This window comes from Homalodisca vitripennis, chromosome 6, assembly GCF_021130785.1.
Source record: "Homalodisca vitripennis isolate AUS2020 chromosome 6, UT_GWSS_2.1, whole genome shotgun sequence".
Taxonomy (NCBI): domain Eukaryota; kingdom Metazoa; phylum Arthropoda; class Insecta; order Hemiptera; family Cicadellidae; genus Homalodisca; species Homalodisca vitripennis.
Genome location: NC_060212.1, coordinates 63343160 through 63360357, shown reverse-complemented (window position 1 = coordinate 63360357; position 17198 = coordinate 63343160). Strand labels below are relative to the sequence as shown.

At 34.1% G+C, this 17198-nt stretch overlaps 1 protein-coding gene across 1 annotated transcript in view; it reads right to left on the bottom strand.

The window, feature by feature from the left end:
• Positions 1-1278: 1278 nt before the first annotated feature.
• Positions 1279-17198, bottom strand: part of LOC124365404 — a 52285-nt gene continuing 36365 nt past the window's right edge. The window contains exons 4-8 of the mRNA XM_046821384.1: positions 13627-13753; positions 9746-9905; positions 8425-9135; positions 6343-6393; positions 1279-1479 (exon numbers count right to left, since the gene is read on the bottom strand). Of these exons, the coding sequence (XP_046677340.1) occupies positions 1391-1479; positions 6343-6393; positions 8425-9135; positions 9746-9905; positions 13627-13753 (1138 nt within the window). The 3' untranslated portion in view covers positions 1279-1390. The remainder of the gene's footprint in view (positions 1480-6342; positions 6394-8424; positions 9136-9745; positions 9906-13626; positions 13754-17198) is intronic.

Genomic DNA, 17198 nt, shown 5'->3' with positions numbered 1-17198 from the left:
AACTCACAACCAGAAGTCTTTTGCAATATACATGCATTTTTTCAAGTTAATTTTAATTTTATAAATAATATTCTTTTTAAGTAAGGCATATAAATCTTAGTGCTTCTTTCGTTTTCATCAGAAGACCAAAAAGTCACCATTTTCAGTGAAATAACAGCAAGCATTATCAAATAATCAGTAATCGATATATATGGATTTTATAGAAAATTTTGTTATCTTTAATTTGGTATAGATATATTGGCTGAACATTAGCAAAGCTTATCACTCGAGGGGCTGGAAAAATTTCATTCCTACCTGTCTGTTCGCATGATATCTCGAAAACAAACTGACTTATAGATTTAAAATTTTGTATGCAGCTTGATTTCTATAAGCAGAATACTGAGTTGGATGATGGTGCATGACACTCCATGGGATTTGGCTGAGCGTTAGCAAATATTTTTACATTATAGGTAACCATAATGGCAACAAAAAAATAGCACACCAATAAATTTGTAAACAAACTGAGTACAATAAAATTATATCAAATTTTAACAAGTAACTCTTATCTATAGAGTGAAAAGAAAAAAGTAATTGATTGGAAAGTTATTTTTAAAAACCAGTGACAAGATTTGATTTTAGTGCACTCTTATGTTGTATTACCCTCCCTAGCTCACTATTGAAGCCTATCACTCAGTATGCTAACAAAATTTCTCTTTGTTCTGCCAGGAGGATGTAAAATTGTTTTTTCTGTATGATTATGTCTGTCTGTCTATTTACTTTTGCAGGACATCTCGAGAATCCAATGATCTATAGACTTGAACTTTTGTATGCTACCTAAGCGAAGCCTGTACATGCTACACATGGTGTTGATCACTCCTACCTTGTTTACTTAAATATTTTAGGTTTTAAAATAAATTATAACTAAAAAAAATACAAAGTTTTTATGGTTATTGGTGACACTTTATGTTCCTGATTTTTATCAAGGTGGCTAACAGTGAATTTGTACTCAGCATTCCAAAAAAAACACAGCTTTATAAAAAAAACTGTTTATCTAATTTTTTTTCTCAAAAAACAATTGTATGATTGTACTATGACACTCAGATCTATATCGATATCAAACCACAAACTTTTCCAACAGAAATCATACACTTTGTGTTTGTAACATTAAAAAACATATAATCCACTTGTATGACACATAAAACGAAGCTAACATGTTATAAATAATTATACAGATTTCAGCATTGTTTAATATTAAAAGTAAAGATTAAAACTGAATTTTTTTGGGAATAATAAACAAACTTTAAAAAGAAAATTTATTTTAGTACCAACATATAACAGAGCTTATATTTTTAAATATGTAACAGTGGAGTTTGTACTAGGCAGTATATGTACAGGGGTGAGGACATGATTGTTAGTATCGCAGTTCGTCATAGATTGGTTCGTTGACAACTAAACAGCGAGCACTGCGTGGGTGGTCGTAGTTATCTTCACGCTCTTCTCCTACAACAAACATTACATAATTATAAACTATATATCTGTTGTTCTATCAAAGCAAAGAAATAAAAGCAAGTTTAAATGTGTATGTATGTAAATTAATTTCTGGTAATTTTCTATATTTTTTAAATATTAACAATGAACTGCAGTATCATCAGCAAAAGGAATATGATTTGAGGATTGTGAAGTATTTCTTATATTGCAATACTCATAATATGAAATAAAGATAATAATGGAACCAAAAAAGAACGTTGTGGAAGTTTTAGTTAAAATAATTAATTTAAAATATTTATTTTAATTGATTTGAGTATTAACACGTTAGCTGCCAACCCCGAAAAATATGTTTTAAGCGCTAAAGCGCCAAATTTTTAAAAGATAAATTGTTATAACCTTTTGTTATTTTTCTCTTCTTTGGTTACTAATAAACATGATTTTATGATTTATATATATTTATTACGTTTATAAAGCGTCGTGCACATTGGCCCCACAGAGCTTTTTACAAGGCGATATATTACATAAATCATTTGCCGTCGGCCAATACGCCCGACGCCTGATTCAGGGATAATTTCGTTTTGTTGATGTGCAGCCTGAATAATTCCCGCGCGCTTTAGTTCTCTGTCTGCAATTGCATCAGCTTACTTCTAACCCGCCTTTTCCACATAGCTGAGTGCCAATTGACGTGTTTTGTTACTGGAATCCTACATTGTGTTTTTTATAAGTAATGTTTCGATAGTTGTGTGCGTGTATACTACTGATCGGTAAAAATGAGTGGCGATAATCTTCTTACGGATGAAATCGAACGTATGATTGAGAATCCGTCTTCCCCGGGTGATTTGTTTGCCGAAATAAGTGATGATGACAGTGTGGAGTCAATGGTGGTTTAGTGATATACCGGATGACACTGATAGCGACCTAGACTTTATCCTGGTACTGATCAGAATATTACTCTGATGACAATCAAGAATCAAACGTGGAACTTAATTCTACTGATGCTAATGGAACAGTTACAGATATCACAGGTACTTCCTTGATTTCTACTAACGCCAAGGACAATGATTTGGGCTGGGAAATGTTTGAGTGGTAAGCAGAAAACGTTTCAGTTCACTCAGACAACAAAATTTAATTTTTGTTTACCGAACACACAGAAAACCAATAGATTTTTTTTCGTCATTACTTTGACAGATGAAGTAGTTGAACTTATGGTTGTTGAAACTAATCATAATGCAAATGAAGTAAATTTCAAAGCTGCGACTAAGTCGTAAGAGTAGGCTAAAAGACTGGAAAAATACCAATCATGGGGAAATGAAACAATTTATTGGCCTTCTTTTATATATGGGTTTTAGTAGAACTTCCAAGAATCATGATTATTGGTCAAAAAATCCCTTTGTATAAATTCTCAGTTGCCCGAAAAATAATGAGTAGAAACAGGTTTCAGTTACTCTTACGTTTCTGGCATTTTAACAGTAATGAAAACCTCAAAAGAGATGGGCGAATTGGTAAAATAAAACCTCTGCTTCTAGCACTAAACAATTTATTCTTCACTTTGAAAGTAGCAGAGCAAGATTTAGTTATTGATGAAACTATGGTGCCGTTTTCGTGGTAGACTAGGTTTCCGGCAGTATATATCCCGGAAAGGCCCACAAGTATGGGATAAAAATATTCAAGCTGTGTGATAAAACGGGTTATACTTATGCAGTAAAAGTATACATGGGAAAGGTACTGTAGAAGTGACAAAAGACAGATCTGTTGCGACTAAAGTGGTACTGGAACTCATGACAAACTTTTTTAAATAAAGGCCACAAATTATACGGACAACTACTATACAACAGTAGAATTGGCTGATGCTTTGTTGTCAAACAAAACACATCTTGCTGGTACCGTGTGAGAAAAAGTCGTAAAGGCCTACCAAAAAACCTTTAAAAAAACAAAAACTTTGTAAAGGTGAAATGGTTTGTTCCGAAAATAAAGATGGTGTAGTTGTTACCAAGTGGAAAGACAAAAGGGAGGTACACATGCTTTCCACATTCCATAGGCCAGAGTACGTCGTCCTTGACCAAAAAAAAGTTTGAGGGCCAAATGTAATGAAGCCATTAGTCATCGTTTGACTACAATAAGGCGAAGGTTGGGATAGACGTATCCGATCAAATGTCATCATACAACACTGCAGTACGGAAAGACAATGCGTTGGTTCCACAAACTAGCTGAAGAACTTCTTCTTGGAACTGCAGTGGTAAATAGTTGGTTGGCCTACAATAATTTTCTTAACCACACTACATCTCATAATAAAAATAAACAAAACTTAGTCTCTATCACTAAGTTCAGAGAGGAATTGGCCTGTTCCTTGATGAACGTGCAGGAAGAGCCACGCATTCCAAATGTGACCACTACAGGGCACCACTACCTGACGTCATCTGATTTTGTTGTGGAGGAGTACAAAAACGCCGACAAAGAAAGGTGTGCAAGTTGTGCTACAAAAATGTATCAGAGGAAAAAGGACGTAAGGTAGCAAGAAATTTGACACAAGTAACTACGTTTTGCAGTGAATGTCCAGAAAAAACCATTTTTGTGTGAAAAATGCTTCAAAATTATACACAAATAGTATATCTTTATTCATCTTTTGTATAGGGTAATTTTGTATTTACTTATTTTTCTTTACTTATAAGATTGAATTATTAGAATTAGTAAGGAAAGCAAAAAATATGAAAATAAATAAGATACAACTTTTTATTTACTACATTTACTTTTTGTGAAACTTGTGAAATAAATCTCTTTTTACTGTAAAATAACAAATCATATATTTTATTCTTCCTGGTAGCAATAATAAGGCTAAAACCTTATTATTTTATATTCTAACACTTATAAAAATACCCGTCGGGCAATGTGGCCCGACGAAAATGTCCAATATGCAATTCTCATTCATATCACTAATAACGAAAATAAACACAACAAACAACGTTCTATTAATAGCAGAACTCTTTCATAGTTCAATCAGTTTCAGTTAGAGTCGTCAGGGTGCAGCACAGGCACGAAGGTAATCAAATGGCGGGTACCGTCATTGTTATGCTGTCGGGCCACTTTACCCGACGTGCAATCTCTTAAAGACGTAGAGCGTCGGTCCATTTGGCCCGACGTGGCAGCTAACGTGTTAAATTTTTCTATTAACATGTTCACGACGACGGCTTTTTCCGGACCTTTTTTTCTGCTGTAGAATTTTTCTACATTTATGGCAATAAAACCGTAATGGTTTTTTTTTTATTTAAAACATCTAAGTATAACAAGAAAAGTATGTATGCATCACAATTTTGCATAAAAAACATTATTTCAATATGTTTTTTACAATTTTTATCCATGTACCCAAAGGGTGCCTAAAAATTTAAGTTATTTTAAAAATTAATCAATTGTGCGCCCACAGGGTAAACACACTTTAAAAAAGCCCACTGTGTACCTAATCGGATACACAACAGCAGTTGTGAAAGATCACGAATACCTGATGGGGTACACGTCGTTGTAAATGTGTTTATTATTATTATTTTTATTATTCTAATATTATAATTATTATTCTAATTCTTTAGTAAATAAAATCAATCCATGAAAGACTTATCTAACAAAACCATTTCAAGTATGATATAGATGAAGTACCATATAAGTTTGAAGAAATACATCGAGGAGGCATAAGAAATTAAAGAATTTACTCAACATTAAAAAATGTTTTAATAGACATAGTGACATGATAACTTATAGATAGAATAGGTAGGTCTGAAAGAGGATAGAATTTTGAAGTGTAAAATATTTCCGAACAGTGCAATTAATGGTGAAGTATATGTTGAACTGGAGGAGATGCTCTCAGCTACGAACATTCGTCCAATGAGCGACAAGTATATAAGAGTGTAATGTACAAGGGATAGAATACTAGAAGAACTATGCAAGGCTACAGAAGTGTACTAACAGTAGTAGTAGACAGAAGCTGGTGCATGGTACCTACCTTAATTACCTAAGTGTTATGATAATGATAACAAAACAAGTCATGAGAGGTGGGGAATGAGAAATAAAAAATAAGTTATAAGCCAAAAAATAACCTCCATGAAAATAATTCATAACTCTCCCATGGCAAGTAGATGAGGTTTGTTGAACAAACAAGTTTTTCAATATTTCGTTGATTCTTAAATTCTATTCAAAATCACTTTTGAGTTTCTTCCTCTGGTTTGACTGGCACAAGGATTTTGATTATTATACAATAATTGGTAACCTCAGTAACTCCTAAAAAGTTGTGATTCAGTCATTTATTCCCATTGGACTGGAACTACGTTTAGATTGGCATTGTTGGTAGTCTTGGTGACAATCAAAACAAATTAGCTCAGTTTTTTGTTTGATTGGCTCAGAGTTTGGTTGTTACAATTGGTCACCTCAGTAAATAAATGTTAAGGGTCCTGATTAGCTTCTGTATTAAATGTATTGAGCTTTTGTATTTATTCTGTATTTTTATTAAAAATGCATAGTCAATTAAGGTTTTCTACTTCTATTTATCTTTGTTACTTTATTATTTTTTCTTTCATATTTATGAATTATTTCTTATTTACGTTTTCATGATCATCAAATTATGGTATGCAGATGCCTTTCCACTTAAAAAGCTGGTGTTAGTTTTGTTACGTGCTTTTACATAATTACTAATATTATCTACAAGTGCTTGATTCTTACCATTTTTAAACTTGTCAATTAGATCTAAATAGATGATAAAAGATCAAATTTCACAATATTCGTCATAACAGAAAAAAAACAAAAAATAACTTAAAAATAGTTTCAACTAAGTATATATTATATAATGAAAATGTTTTATTGTTTTAGTTTACAAATAATTAGCAGTCTACAAACCTGTAACCGAGTCCATATTGTATCCATTGATGAATGAAAATGGAGGAGGTCCTGAAAAATATAATATTGTATTATTGTTTAGACATGTTTTAGTTTACATGTAAATTAATGAGTTTTAATGACTTTAAGCTGTCAATACAATCAACGAAGTGAAAATTCTAACATAACACTAACAAGCAGTTCCAAAGCACACATAGATAATTTCACTCACAATTTAGTGATAAGTTAGTGATTAAAACAGAATTTTAAAAACTATATAAAATTAAAACAGTCCACAATTGTCAAGTATTACATAAATATAAATGAAATTTTGTATTTGAATAACCGAATAACTTATTTATGAAAAATCCAGCACTTATTATTGTTCTTCAGTATAGGCTAAGTAGAACATACACCAAGTCACCCATAATTTAGAAATAAGTAAAAATCCTTGTTTATGAGATAATGCCTGAGGTATGCTTTAAATAAACTTGTCTAAGGTTTTCGTACTTCAAATTAATAGCGTCATGGCGGAGTAATGGTAATCACTGTGGTATAATAAGTGACTACTTGAATTATTGTAAAAATATACATATATTCTTGTTTAGAAAAAAGTTTTGAAAGAATTTCTGGGCTACAAGTTAAACAATACACATATAATCCTTTTCTGAATCATAGAAGTGAGTTCCACTCGTCCGAATTCTTCCCTCCTCCCCATATCTAAAACGAAAATATCCATACTTGTGAACAGATAATTGCAATGTATTGGTATTTTGCTTTAAATTTTGTTATGTTGTTTTAAAAGACACATCATTAAAAGTATAAGAATCAATACTCTTGAGATCTATGGTGTAATCATGAAATAAAACATAAATCAATACTTCGTTATATTTTCTTTTAATTTTAACAGTACAAGAAATGGGATTAGCACCTATTAACATAGTGTGGCAATTTTAATTTAATACATTTTTCCAAAAAGCTAAAGCTGATATGTTTGATTAAAAAAAATGTGTTTGATACGTTTGCTAGTTTGGATTCGTAAGTGAATTCTACAATCAGATAATTCTAAACAAACACACTTTCTGACCTAAATAAAACTTCTGGTGTCTTTATGTTTACTACCCAGATGAACACTCTCAGGAATTGATTGTTTGCACAAGCTCCCACAACACCAGTTCAATATCTTCTTATTTATTATCTGAAATAGTAATATTTGAATCATCAGCGTAAAGGCACTTTGAACCTCCATCTGGAATTGTCCCAGGAAGCCCCTTCAAGTAGCAGAGAAATAAAAGAGGGCCCAGGATAGAACCCTGAGGAACACCATGTTATACTGTTTCAAATTTTGATAAAAAGGTTCTGATGTAATTATATTTACTTCATGGATAATTTAAAGTGCATTAAATATGAATAGACTGCTGTCTATTCTTTAAGTATGATAAAAAACCAATTGTATTCCTTGTCCTTTATATTCAAATCATTATGCACACCAAGCAACCCATCAAGTAACACACTGTCAATATTTATTGGTAAGTTGTAAAAAAAATCTGATAACTTTTTTATACCTGTTGATTGAGTCTATTATAACACATTTTACACATCCTGTAACTGTGGAATTGCCTGGTTGAAAACCATGTTGCTAACTATCAAGTCCCTGATTTGTTATCAGATACTCCAAAAGCTGACTAGAAAACTACTTTTTCAAAATTCTTTGAGAAAACAAGTAATTCACCAAAGATGTTGGCCTGAAGCTTGATGGATCATTTATGTTTTATTTTCTATTAAGAGGTATTACTTTAGCCTTTTTATGACTAAACAGGAAATATCCTGAAATCAATGAAGAGGATTTGCATCAACCATAATATTATGTGTGTGAGTGGCTTGGAGACGAATGGTAGTGATTCTTTTGCCAAAGCCATAGGTAAATCATCAATTCCTGTGGAAAATTTGTTTTTAAAAGCCAGAATGATATTTTCTTTACTGCATGTCATACACAATAAATGAACAGTTTTTACACAAAAATATTGATTCCTAGATTAAAAGTACACATAACATTTTATTATCATCCACAGAAGCAAAAATGTTTAGTTATCAAATTCGTACCTGGAACTGCATAGTGACTGTTCCTGGCGACAAGATGGAGCACATCTTTGTCAACCGGAGCCACCTGGTGTTGTGCAGCTTTGTGGTTGCGGCAGCGTATTACAGCACTGACTGCGACCACAAGCAGAGCGAGGAGGCCCAACGCAGAGCCCAGGGTGACACCGGAGTGCGCTCCCAGTTCACCGATCCATCTGTCGTTCACCATCGAGCCACTGTCATTCACACTCAAACTGTTCATCTCCATGTTCTTAGTCTGTTCGCGTTCGTAATTATACGATTCCACTACTTCCGTCGGTAAGACGGGATAGTCTAGGTCCCCGAGAGCATTCAAACTGTTCACATCCTCATTGGTCGCCACGAGTCTCACTGAGTCATTGGTTCGGGGCTTCAGGATCACGTTGAAGTCTGTCAAGTCCTCGGCGGACGTGGCGGGCTCCCGTAGGGTGAGGTTGACGAATGTGTTGGGCGTGGTCGTCACCGGAATGCTGGAGGTTGAGGGTAGGCTGGTGGGAGGTAGGGCTGTCACCGTTGTGGAGCTGATAGAAGGAAGTGGTGCTGTGGTATTGGTGGGGGGAGAGGGGATGCTAGTGGTTGTAGGGGGAAGAGTGGAAGTGGAGGGGCTACAGCTACCTGACACGGGGTCACAATCTTCTCCGACCCTGCAGACACAAGCCTCTGCACAACGGTCTCCCCACCAGCCGACTTCACAAGCTGCAATCATACCATTTCACTATCAGGTCAAATATATCACATTAAAAACACACTCAACAACACTATCTGTTGGCAATGAGTTTCCTCGGCCCACATAATGGCTTTAATGCCTGGAGTACACATATCTCAACAGTAGGGTGTAAAACACTAAAAAATAGCTCTAAGACTTTTATTAGTCTGATGACTCTCTTCATGACACTGATTTTGTGAATGAAAAGGTTGTCCAACAGGCAAAGAGAAGTGCATTCTTCCGAAACAGTTTGCAAGTCGAGTAAAGAAGGAGATCTAAAACGGCTAAATTTATAATAGAAGTTTTTAACAGTAGAATTTGGATTTGCAAGAGAATTTTAATGTATTGTTTAAACAAGAGGAAATATGGGGAAAGTTATCTGGTGTGAGTATCAGTAACAGTCAACTATCAATTATCCATGGTAATCAAGGGCAAGGCTCCCATGAAAAAACAAAGAGAGTCATTAACAATGTTAAACCAGTTGTTAATTGCTGGTTAAATATAAGCAACATTTATATTTACTGCATAAAATCTATGAAACCACTTCATAAAGAAGAAAATTTTAAGAAATGATATGTGCTTGAATTGTCTGTAACTCACTCTGGTTGCATTGGGGCCCGATGTAGCCGGGTGTACAGGAACAATTGCGTGGGGTGTCACAACGCATGTTGGCACATGCTGCGCACGCAGGTACGCACACGTTGTACAGCCACACGGACCCGGGACAGCACTCCACCACAGTCTCGTTACGCACTTCTGTCTGCCACAACACATCAAATCTCACTGAACGCCATCCGAACCAAAATTATATTTTTTATGTTTTATATATATAGTAAAGAGGTATTCACAGTAAAATATTCAGATTAAGGATTAAAGGAAAAGAACATGAAAACTGTAAGCTTCCAGATATTAAGTACTGTACTACGTATCCAAAACGTGAATGTGAGAGGGGATATCTGGTGGTGAATGTGTTGCACTAAAAGTGGATTTACGAATTATAATAATATTCCTCTACGTAAACCATATTAACAACTATTGTGTGAGTTTATTCCTAGGTTCTTACACTTATTCAACCAAGAATGACTGTGGCTTTCCTTTCAAAGAACCCAAGAACTAGGCTTGTGCTGAATGTGTACCCTAATGGGTGTACAGTAACTACAATGTCATCTAACAGAATGAGCCTCTCCTGAGATAATGGTTTTAACTAACTGCTTCTGGACTAGAGACGGTCGACATAACTACTGGAAGTTAATAATAATAATGTTGTTTATTGTGAAATGACAATATAAAATTGTATCACAATTTTCCTAAATGTAATCTAACCGTTCTCGCTGACAATGACCCACTCATACATACACAACATCATTCAAACTTCTCTTGTACAATTTAAGGGTCTGGCAATACAATTTTGTGAATGTTTCTGCTCTTAGTTGTCCCAGTGATTCATCATAAAGTTGTCAACAGAGTAAAATGGTTTTTAAATGAGCTTTTAATTTTATTTTCATTTTGTTGTTTAATATCTTTGGGAGAATTGATTAGTCTGACACCAACTTGAGGAGGCAAATTAATCAATTCAGGCAAATTTCTGAATGCATTTGTTCTGTGTTGTTGGACCCGAAAGTTGTCCCTGCCTCTCGTTCCATGATGGTGAACACCCCTGCCTCAAACCAAAGCGCACTTTGATTTGGAGTGAAGGATCACCTTGGGAATAGAGAGGCAGGGAAAAGTCAGTAATCCCAGCTCCCTAAAAGTATCTCTGCATGACTCTCATGGTTCTTTTTTGGAGTCTGAAGACGTGTTTCAACTTGTGTTTGTAATGAGAAGGTCAAACCCAGTGTAGTCAACAATCAGAAAACGAACAGGTGTCCCCTATGATCTGTAGGATTAACTAAATTTGGTTACAATTGCCAGCTCTTCATTAGCTTATCCCTCCAAGTGGCAAGGTACGAAAAATCCGAGCTGATGTCACTTGTGTCAAATTTAAAATACAATATAATGCATTTAAACAATGTAAAAACCTACAAATATGCACACCAATATTTTTTTAAATGTCTAAACTACAATTTTTATACTGTGTGCTATCTCTCACACACACACACACACACACAGACACACACACACACACACACACACACACACACACACACACACACACACACACACACACACACACACACACATTTCTTCAATGTTTGTACATATCTTGCGAGAAACTGCAATAACAGCAATAACCAACGTCGACTAAAAAACTCTTGTTTACTACTAGGTAAACTTTGAACTCGGACATATTCATCATAGAAAGAAGTTGAGGAAACTGATCCAAATTAAAATTGTACCGTTATACTCAAAGACTACTGCAAGGTTTTTTAAGCCACAAATGTCGGGATAACAAGGATGTACTCACTGAGACAATCTAATAACAAGCATCTTGACATGAGGTCATCGCTCCTCCTGAATAGATAAGTGATCACTCAATTACAGTACCCACCTTCACCATGTCACGTATTATCAACAGCATTTTTGGCAAGAAACTTTACTAACATTGAAAAAGTCTGAATATATTGTAAAAATAGACTTGTTATTATACAAGTAATCAGTTTTGTATATAAAATATTATATAATTAATTATGATTTTAATTTAATTTTAATTACAAATTCACAATATTTATAAGCTGCTAATGTATGATTATTAGTTTAAATAAATTATTTAGTAAAAGTACTAGAATAAACGTAAATTGCAACTAATAAATACAGAAATAATTACACAAACAATTAAAAATACTAAAACAGTTCATTTAACAAATTCATGCAGACAATCGGATTAATGATTTCACCTTACTTAAATACTTCTCAGCATATTGAGTAATAATCTAGGGCAATAGTTTATTATACAGTTTAATATCGCTACAAGAAAATTTGAATATTATAAGTGACTCCAACCACAATTATTTTACAAGTGGAGACAAAAAATTCGAGCTGAGAACATGTTGACATTATTGTAGTCATAGTAAAGGTTTCACCAACTACGTTGAGATAATAAGAGACCATCATTAAACAGCTATGCAGGTAGTGTTAGTTTGTAAACTATGTTTCAGCGTAGTATCTCTTACTGTTATTTTGTTTCACCAGCTAGGTCACTAAGAGTGTGTTTGAAATGTACTTCCTGCTTGAGACATTGTTAATGGAAGGTTGACTCTAACATCAGAGTACGTGTGGCGGGTATGGTCCAAAAACTGAGCAAGCGTGAAGCCAGTGGAAGATTCCTAACTCTCCCAGACCAAAACAAGACTAGTAAAAAACTGATCAAGAAGAAGTCTACAAGAGGATGTGCAGAGAAAACACACAAAACTTTGATGATAAGGAGCCTGGTTCCACCCTCCCCCCCCAATACCTCCACACACATACATCACGAATGACCCATTATTTAGTCTTTTGGAGACTTATTTCTGTTTCTGAGAATAAAGAAAAAATTAAAAGGGAAGCGTTTAGATGATTTGGAGAAAATACAGTAAATACAGCTTCCAAAAAGGAACTCAATCGTCACAAAGATGAAGACTTCTAGAGATTCTTCAAACAATGGGAAAAAAGCCTTGATAAATGCCAATTTGGAATGCCATTAGTGATTAGCATTGAATGGAAGGTACTTTGAAGGTGACTGAAAGAATTTTGTTGAAATAATTTAATAAATTAAATTTTTGTAAGAAATTTCCAATATTCTATAAAAATGTGAGTATAAGGCCATTAGTTTCAGAGATTGTAATGAATTTTTCCACTGTTTTCCTTTTGTAAAATCCTTGATTCTTAAAACAGAAAAAGAATCAAGTGTAACACTAAGATGTCTTGAATCCTATACAATTTGCCCAGAATATATCATATTTGGACTGGTCTGAAAGTAGACCAAATATGCTGATGATTATATTAATATGCTAAGAAATAGTTTAGAACAGTTTTGTAGCAATATAATCAACATATACACCACATGTTAAAATGTAATCCACAATGTTACATGATAAATACCTTTTTTATTTACACAAAAAAACCTTGTATAGCATTCTGAAAAACTCTTGAAGTAGGCACAATTACACAATCTGATTTGCATCATAAAACTTAAAAATGTCTATGATGGTCTTTAAAACGATTTATAGACAATTAACAATTTGCAGGCAGGACAGAGTGCATATGAATATCAACAGTTACAACCTATAAAATGACAACAGATGTAATAACACATGATGTAAAATGTAATAATAAAAACAGGACCAAATCATAAAAAACAATGACGTGAGAAGAGAGAGATGCTGAGAAAGGTTTAGCATAGAATTTTCTTTAGTGTTCTCTTTTGAATGTTTCGACAGAAGAAGCAAACAACTGCACTTTAGTTTATTATGACTTATTACAGTAACACAACAAAGTAAAATACAGGACTGTCTCACAAAGAGTAACCAGTCATGTGGTCTAGTAAAATAAAGTAGGCAACTTGCCTCGTAGGTTATACGCTCTCGCATGACCACAGTGTACTTGGAGCAGCGAGGGGGCACCTTGAGACACCAGGTGTAGCTGCGAAATGTGGCAGGCTCCTGGAGAGGCACAGCTACCCTCACTTCCACTCTGAAATAGTAAAGATTTATTTTAGGTTTGGTAGAAATTGCTATTTCTACGCTACACACTGTAAAATCCAATAAAGTTGTAACTGAAATTTTCACAAAGTTATGTAAAGACACAATTTTTATGAAAATACATAAGATCTTCATAGTGCTTCAGAGTGTTCTCAGAGTGTCCTTACAAAGAAATTAAAACCAACTTTTTCAGAGCTTTTTTGGTGGAAATCAAACTTTGATAATTTTGGAAGACTTCAAACATTTTTTAATATTTGATAGTATTTAAATTGCAAAATAGTTGATACCTTGTAAATTTTTTATAATTGATGTAATACAGCAGATGCCTATCAGAAGACAAAATGATTGCTGCTTTTGACTTATGCAAGCGTACCTTAAAAGTGGTTGTGCTCGCTTATACCTTGACGGATTGCTTTGAAACACGTACCGTTGTAATTGCAATAAAATTCTCCAAATAGTTGATGTCTACTACATTTTTTAGAACTATACTGGTTTTTTTTTGTTTGTTATTTGACCTTAAAAATTTTCAACAGACACCACTTTGTTAATATTAAAGGAAATAACACATTATTTTTTTCCTATTACATCAAATCTATGCGTCAAATTTGGTTTCATTACCTTTACTAGTTTTAGAGATAATAAAAAATACAAAATGGCAGCTAGGAACTAAACAAAGTGGAAATTAGAAAAAAGTTATTCTTTATTTTTAGCTTAGTATCTGAAAATGCATAGCCAGCCCAACCTTTTTGTTACACCTGTATGTGTGTGTGTGTATATATATAAAACACACACATCTAAAATAGACTCGAGACTCTTATAGTACTACTATTGCCATGACATATTGAACATAAAGTAACCTCAAATCGAATAAAAATGAAAATCTATACAATCTAAAACACAATCATCTCAGTGATACTAATAATGTACGTTGATCAGAGTAGAGAATTGTCAAAGAAAATCATCTGCTTTGAACAGCAGACATATTAGTTTTGACATTTGTATATTATGGCTAGAAGAGATGTTTTGACAGAGAGATTAGGCCACTGTCACACAACTGACACTGACAGGCCTGTGTGTGGATCAGCTGCCGACATCTGCTAATAATTATCTCCTTAAAAACTTACAACACATCTGGTTAGATTGTGAAAGCCATATACCATAGTCATTTATAGACTTTGTAAGAAATCAATTTTTTATATTCTAAAACAATGTTTAGAAGACTTTAAAATGACACCAACAACAAATTCTAATTAATTAATTTAGCACTTATCTGGTCCGATACAAAATGTCAGAGCTGATCCTTTGTGATTTACAATATATAAGTGTATGGAGAAAGATCTCTTCCTCTCAATATAGGTTCTAAAACTCAATATATTAGAATTTTTTATTTTCTAATTCTGATGTATCAAATTGCTGAGTTAGAATATCACGTACTATGAGTTCAGTGATACATGTGTTTCTTATATAAACTTTAAACAAAATAGTTCCCACAAAAGTGTGTAAAGATTTAATTTTTGAATGGTTTGAGTTCAAAAACAAAACATACATCAAATTTCATAATTTGTTTTTAATTACTAATGGTGAAACATTGAATTTAACCAAAAACCGGTGAGGTGAGCTCTTAACACGTTGACTGCGGGAAATACCAATTGGCGTTTCATCTATCTGCCGCATATGCGCATAACGCCATAAAGCGTTCTGCTCAGCTCTTGGCGGGTCACTATAACCGGTCGGTTCCTGTTGTTATTATTCAGTTATTTGATATAATTTGTCTTGGAAGGTCATACTTAGAGGTTATGTTTTTACATTCTTCAAGCCGTTTTTTATTCAATGAATATTTTTGTGTGAAAATGAGTCAAAACAAGAAAGAACCTCGAAACCCGAATAATTTAACTATTAGTGAAATAGATAGGTATTATTGTTCTGATTCTGGATCTGAGGCTTATAGTAGTGATGTGAGTGATGATATTAACAGTGATGATAGTGTATCTGAATTGGATTTAGACACAGCAAATGATAGCCAGACGGACGTGTCCTCAGCTGTAAGTAGTCTACAACTGAATTTACCATCCACAAGCCAAAACACTCAAACGAGAGTAACTAAAGCTTCCCGTCCTCAGCTAGATTGGAATGAAAATCCTGTTATGAAAACATTTATGTTCATAGAAACCAACTGGTTTACGTGTTGATATACCAGGTGCCAATACTCCCTTAGACTTTTTAAAACTTTTAGTTGATGACACCTTTCTGCATGGTATTATAAATGAAACTAATGATAATGATGAAAATGTTTTTTTATCATCAAGTATGACAGAAAAATCTTGTATAAGCCAATGGAGAGACTTGAAACTTCCTGAATCCAGAGTCTGACAATCGAAAAACAGGCCTGTCGTAGATTATTTTAATAATAAGATGCAATGCATATACGTACCAGGAAAGGAACTCTCTCTTGACGAGAGCATGGTCTTGTGGAGAGGTCGCTTGATTTTTAAGCAATATATCAAACAAAAAAGGCATAAATACGGCTTAAAATTGTATATTCTATCTGAGCCAAATGGCCTAGTCTTGGAAGTTCTGCGTTTATGCTGGAGCTAAGGATGATCTATCAGGTGCTGGGCACACTGAAAAAGTAGTAGTAATGCACTTATTATCTGAATGGTTGGGAAAGGGCCATGCTGTTTTTGTTGACAATTTTTATAATAGTGTACCACTGGCAAAAAAACTTCTTGCTGAACAGACATACGTAACTGGAACACTCTGTGTAGATAGGGTAGATAACTCTAAGGAATTTGTGAAAATGAAACTTAAAAAGGGGGAAACTACTGCTAAGTAGCATGAAGGTGTAATGGTCGGAAAATGGAGGGACTCTAGGGATGTTTTGTACATTTCAAACCAATACGAAAATGAAATGACGACTATTATCACTAAAAGAGAAGAGAAACAAAAACCATTGCCAATTATCAGATACAATGAAAATATGAATGGTATTGACAGACAAGATCAACTCCTAAGTTACTACCCCTGCGAAAGAAAGACCATCAGGTGGTACAAAAAGTTGTTGATCCATATATTACAAATGAGCCTACTGAACGCTTACCTGCTTTACAAAAAAATGCAACGTTGGCAAAAATGTGTCATTGGTAGAATTTAGACTCAGCGTGATTGATGGGTTGCTAACTCCACTAGCACATGAGGTGGCCAGACCTGCTGCTACCAAACATCTTCCTACTAAACTCCCCATGGGTAACAAAGGAAGGCTACTAAGAAGGAGATGTGTCATTTGCAGTGGTGAGGAAAGGAGAACAGACACGACATACATGTGTGAAGCTTGTGATGAGACCCACGTTGTGCCTAGTGGGATGCTTCCAAAAATACCATCAATGAACATTGTCAAAAACTCTTTCAATTATGAATGTTATTATTCTTATTTGTCTATT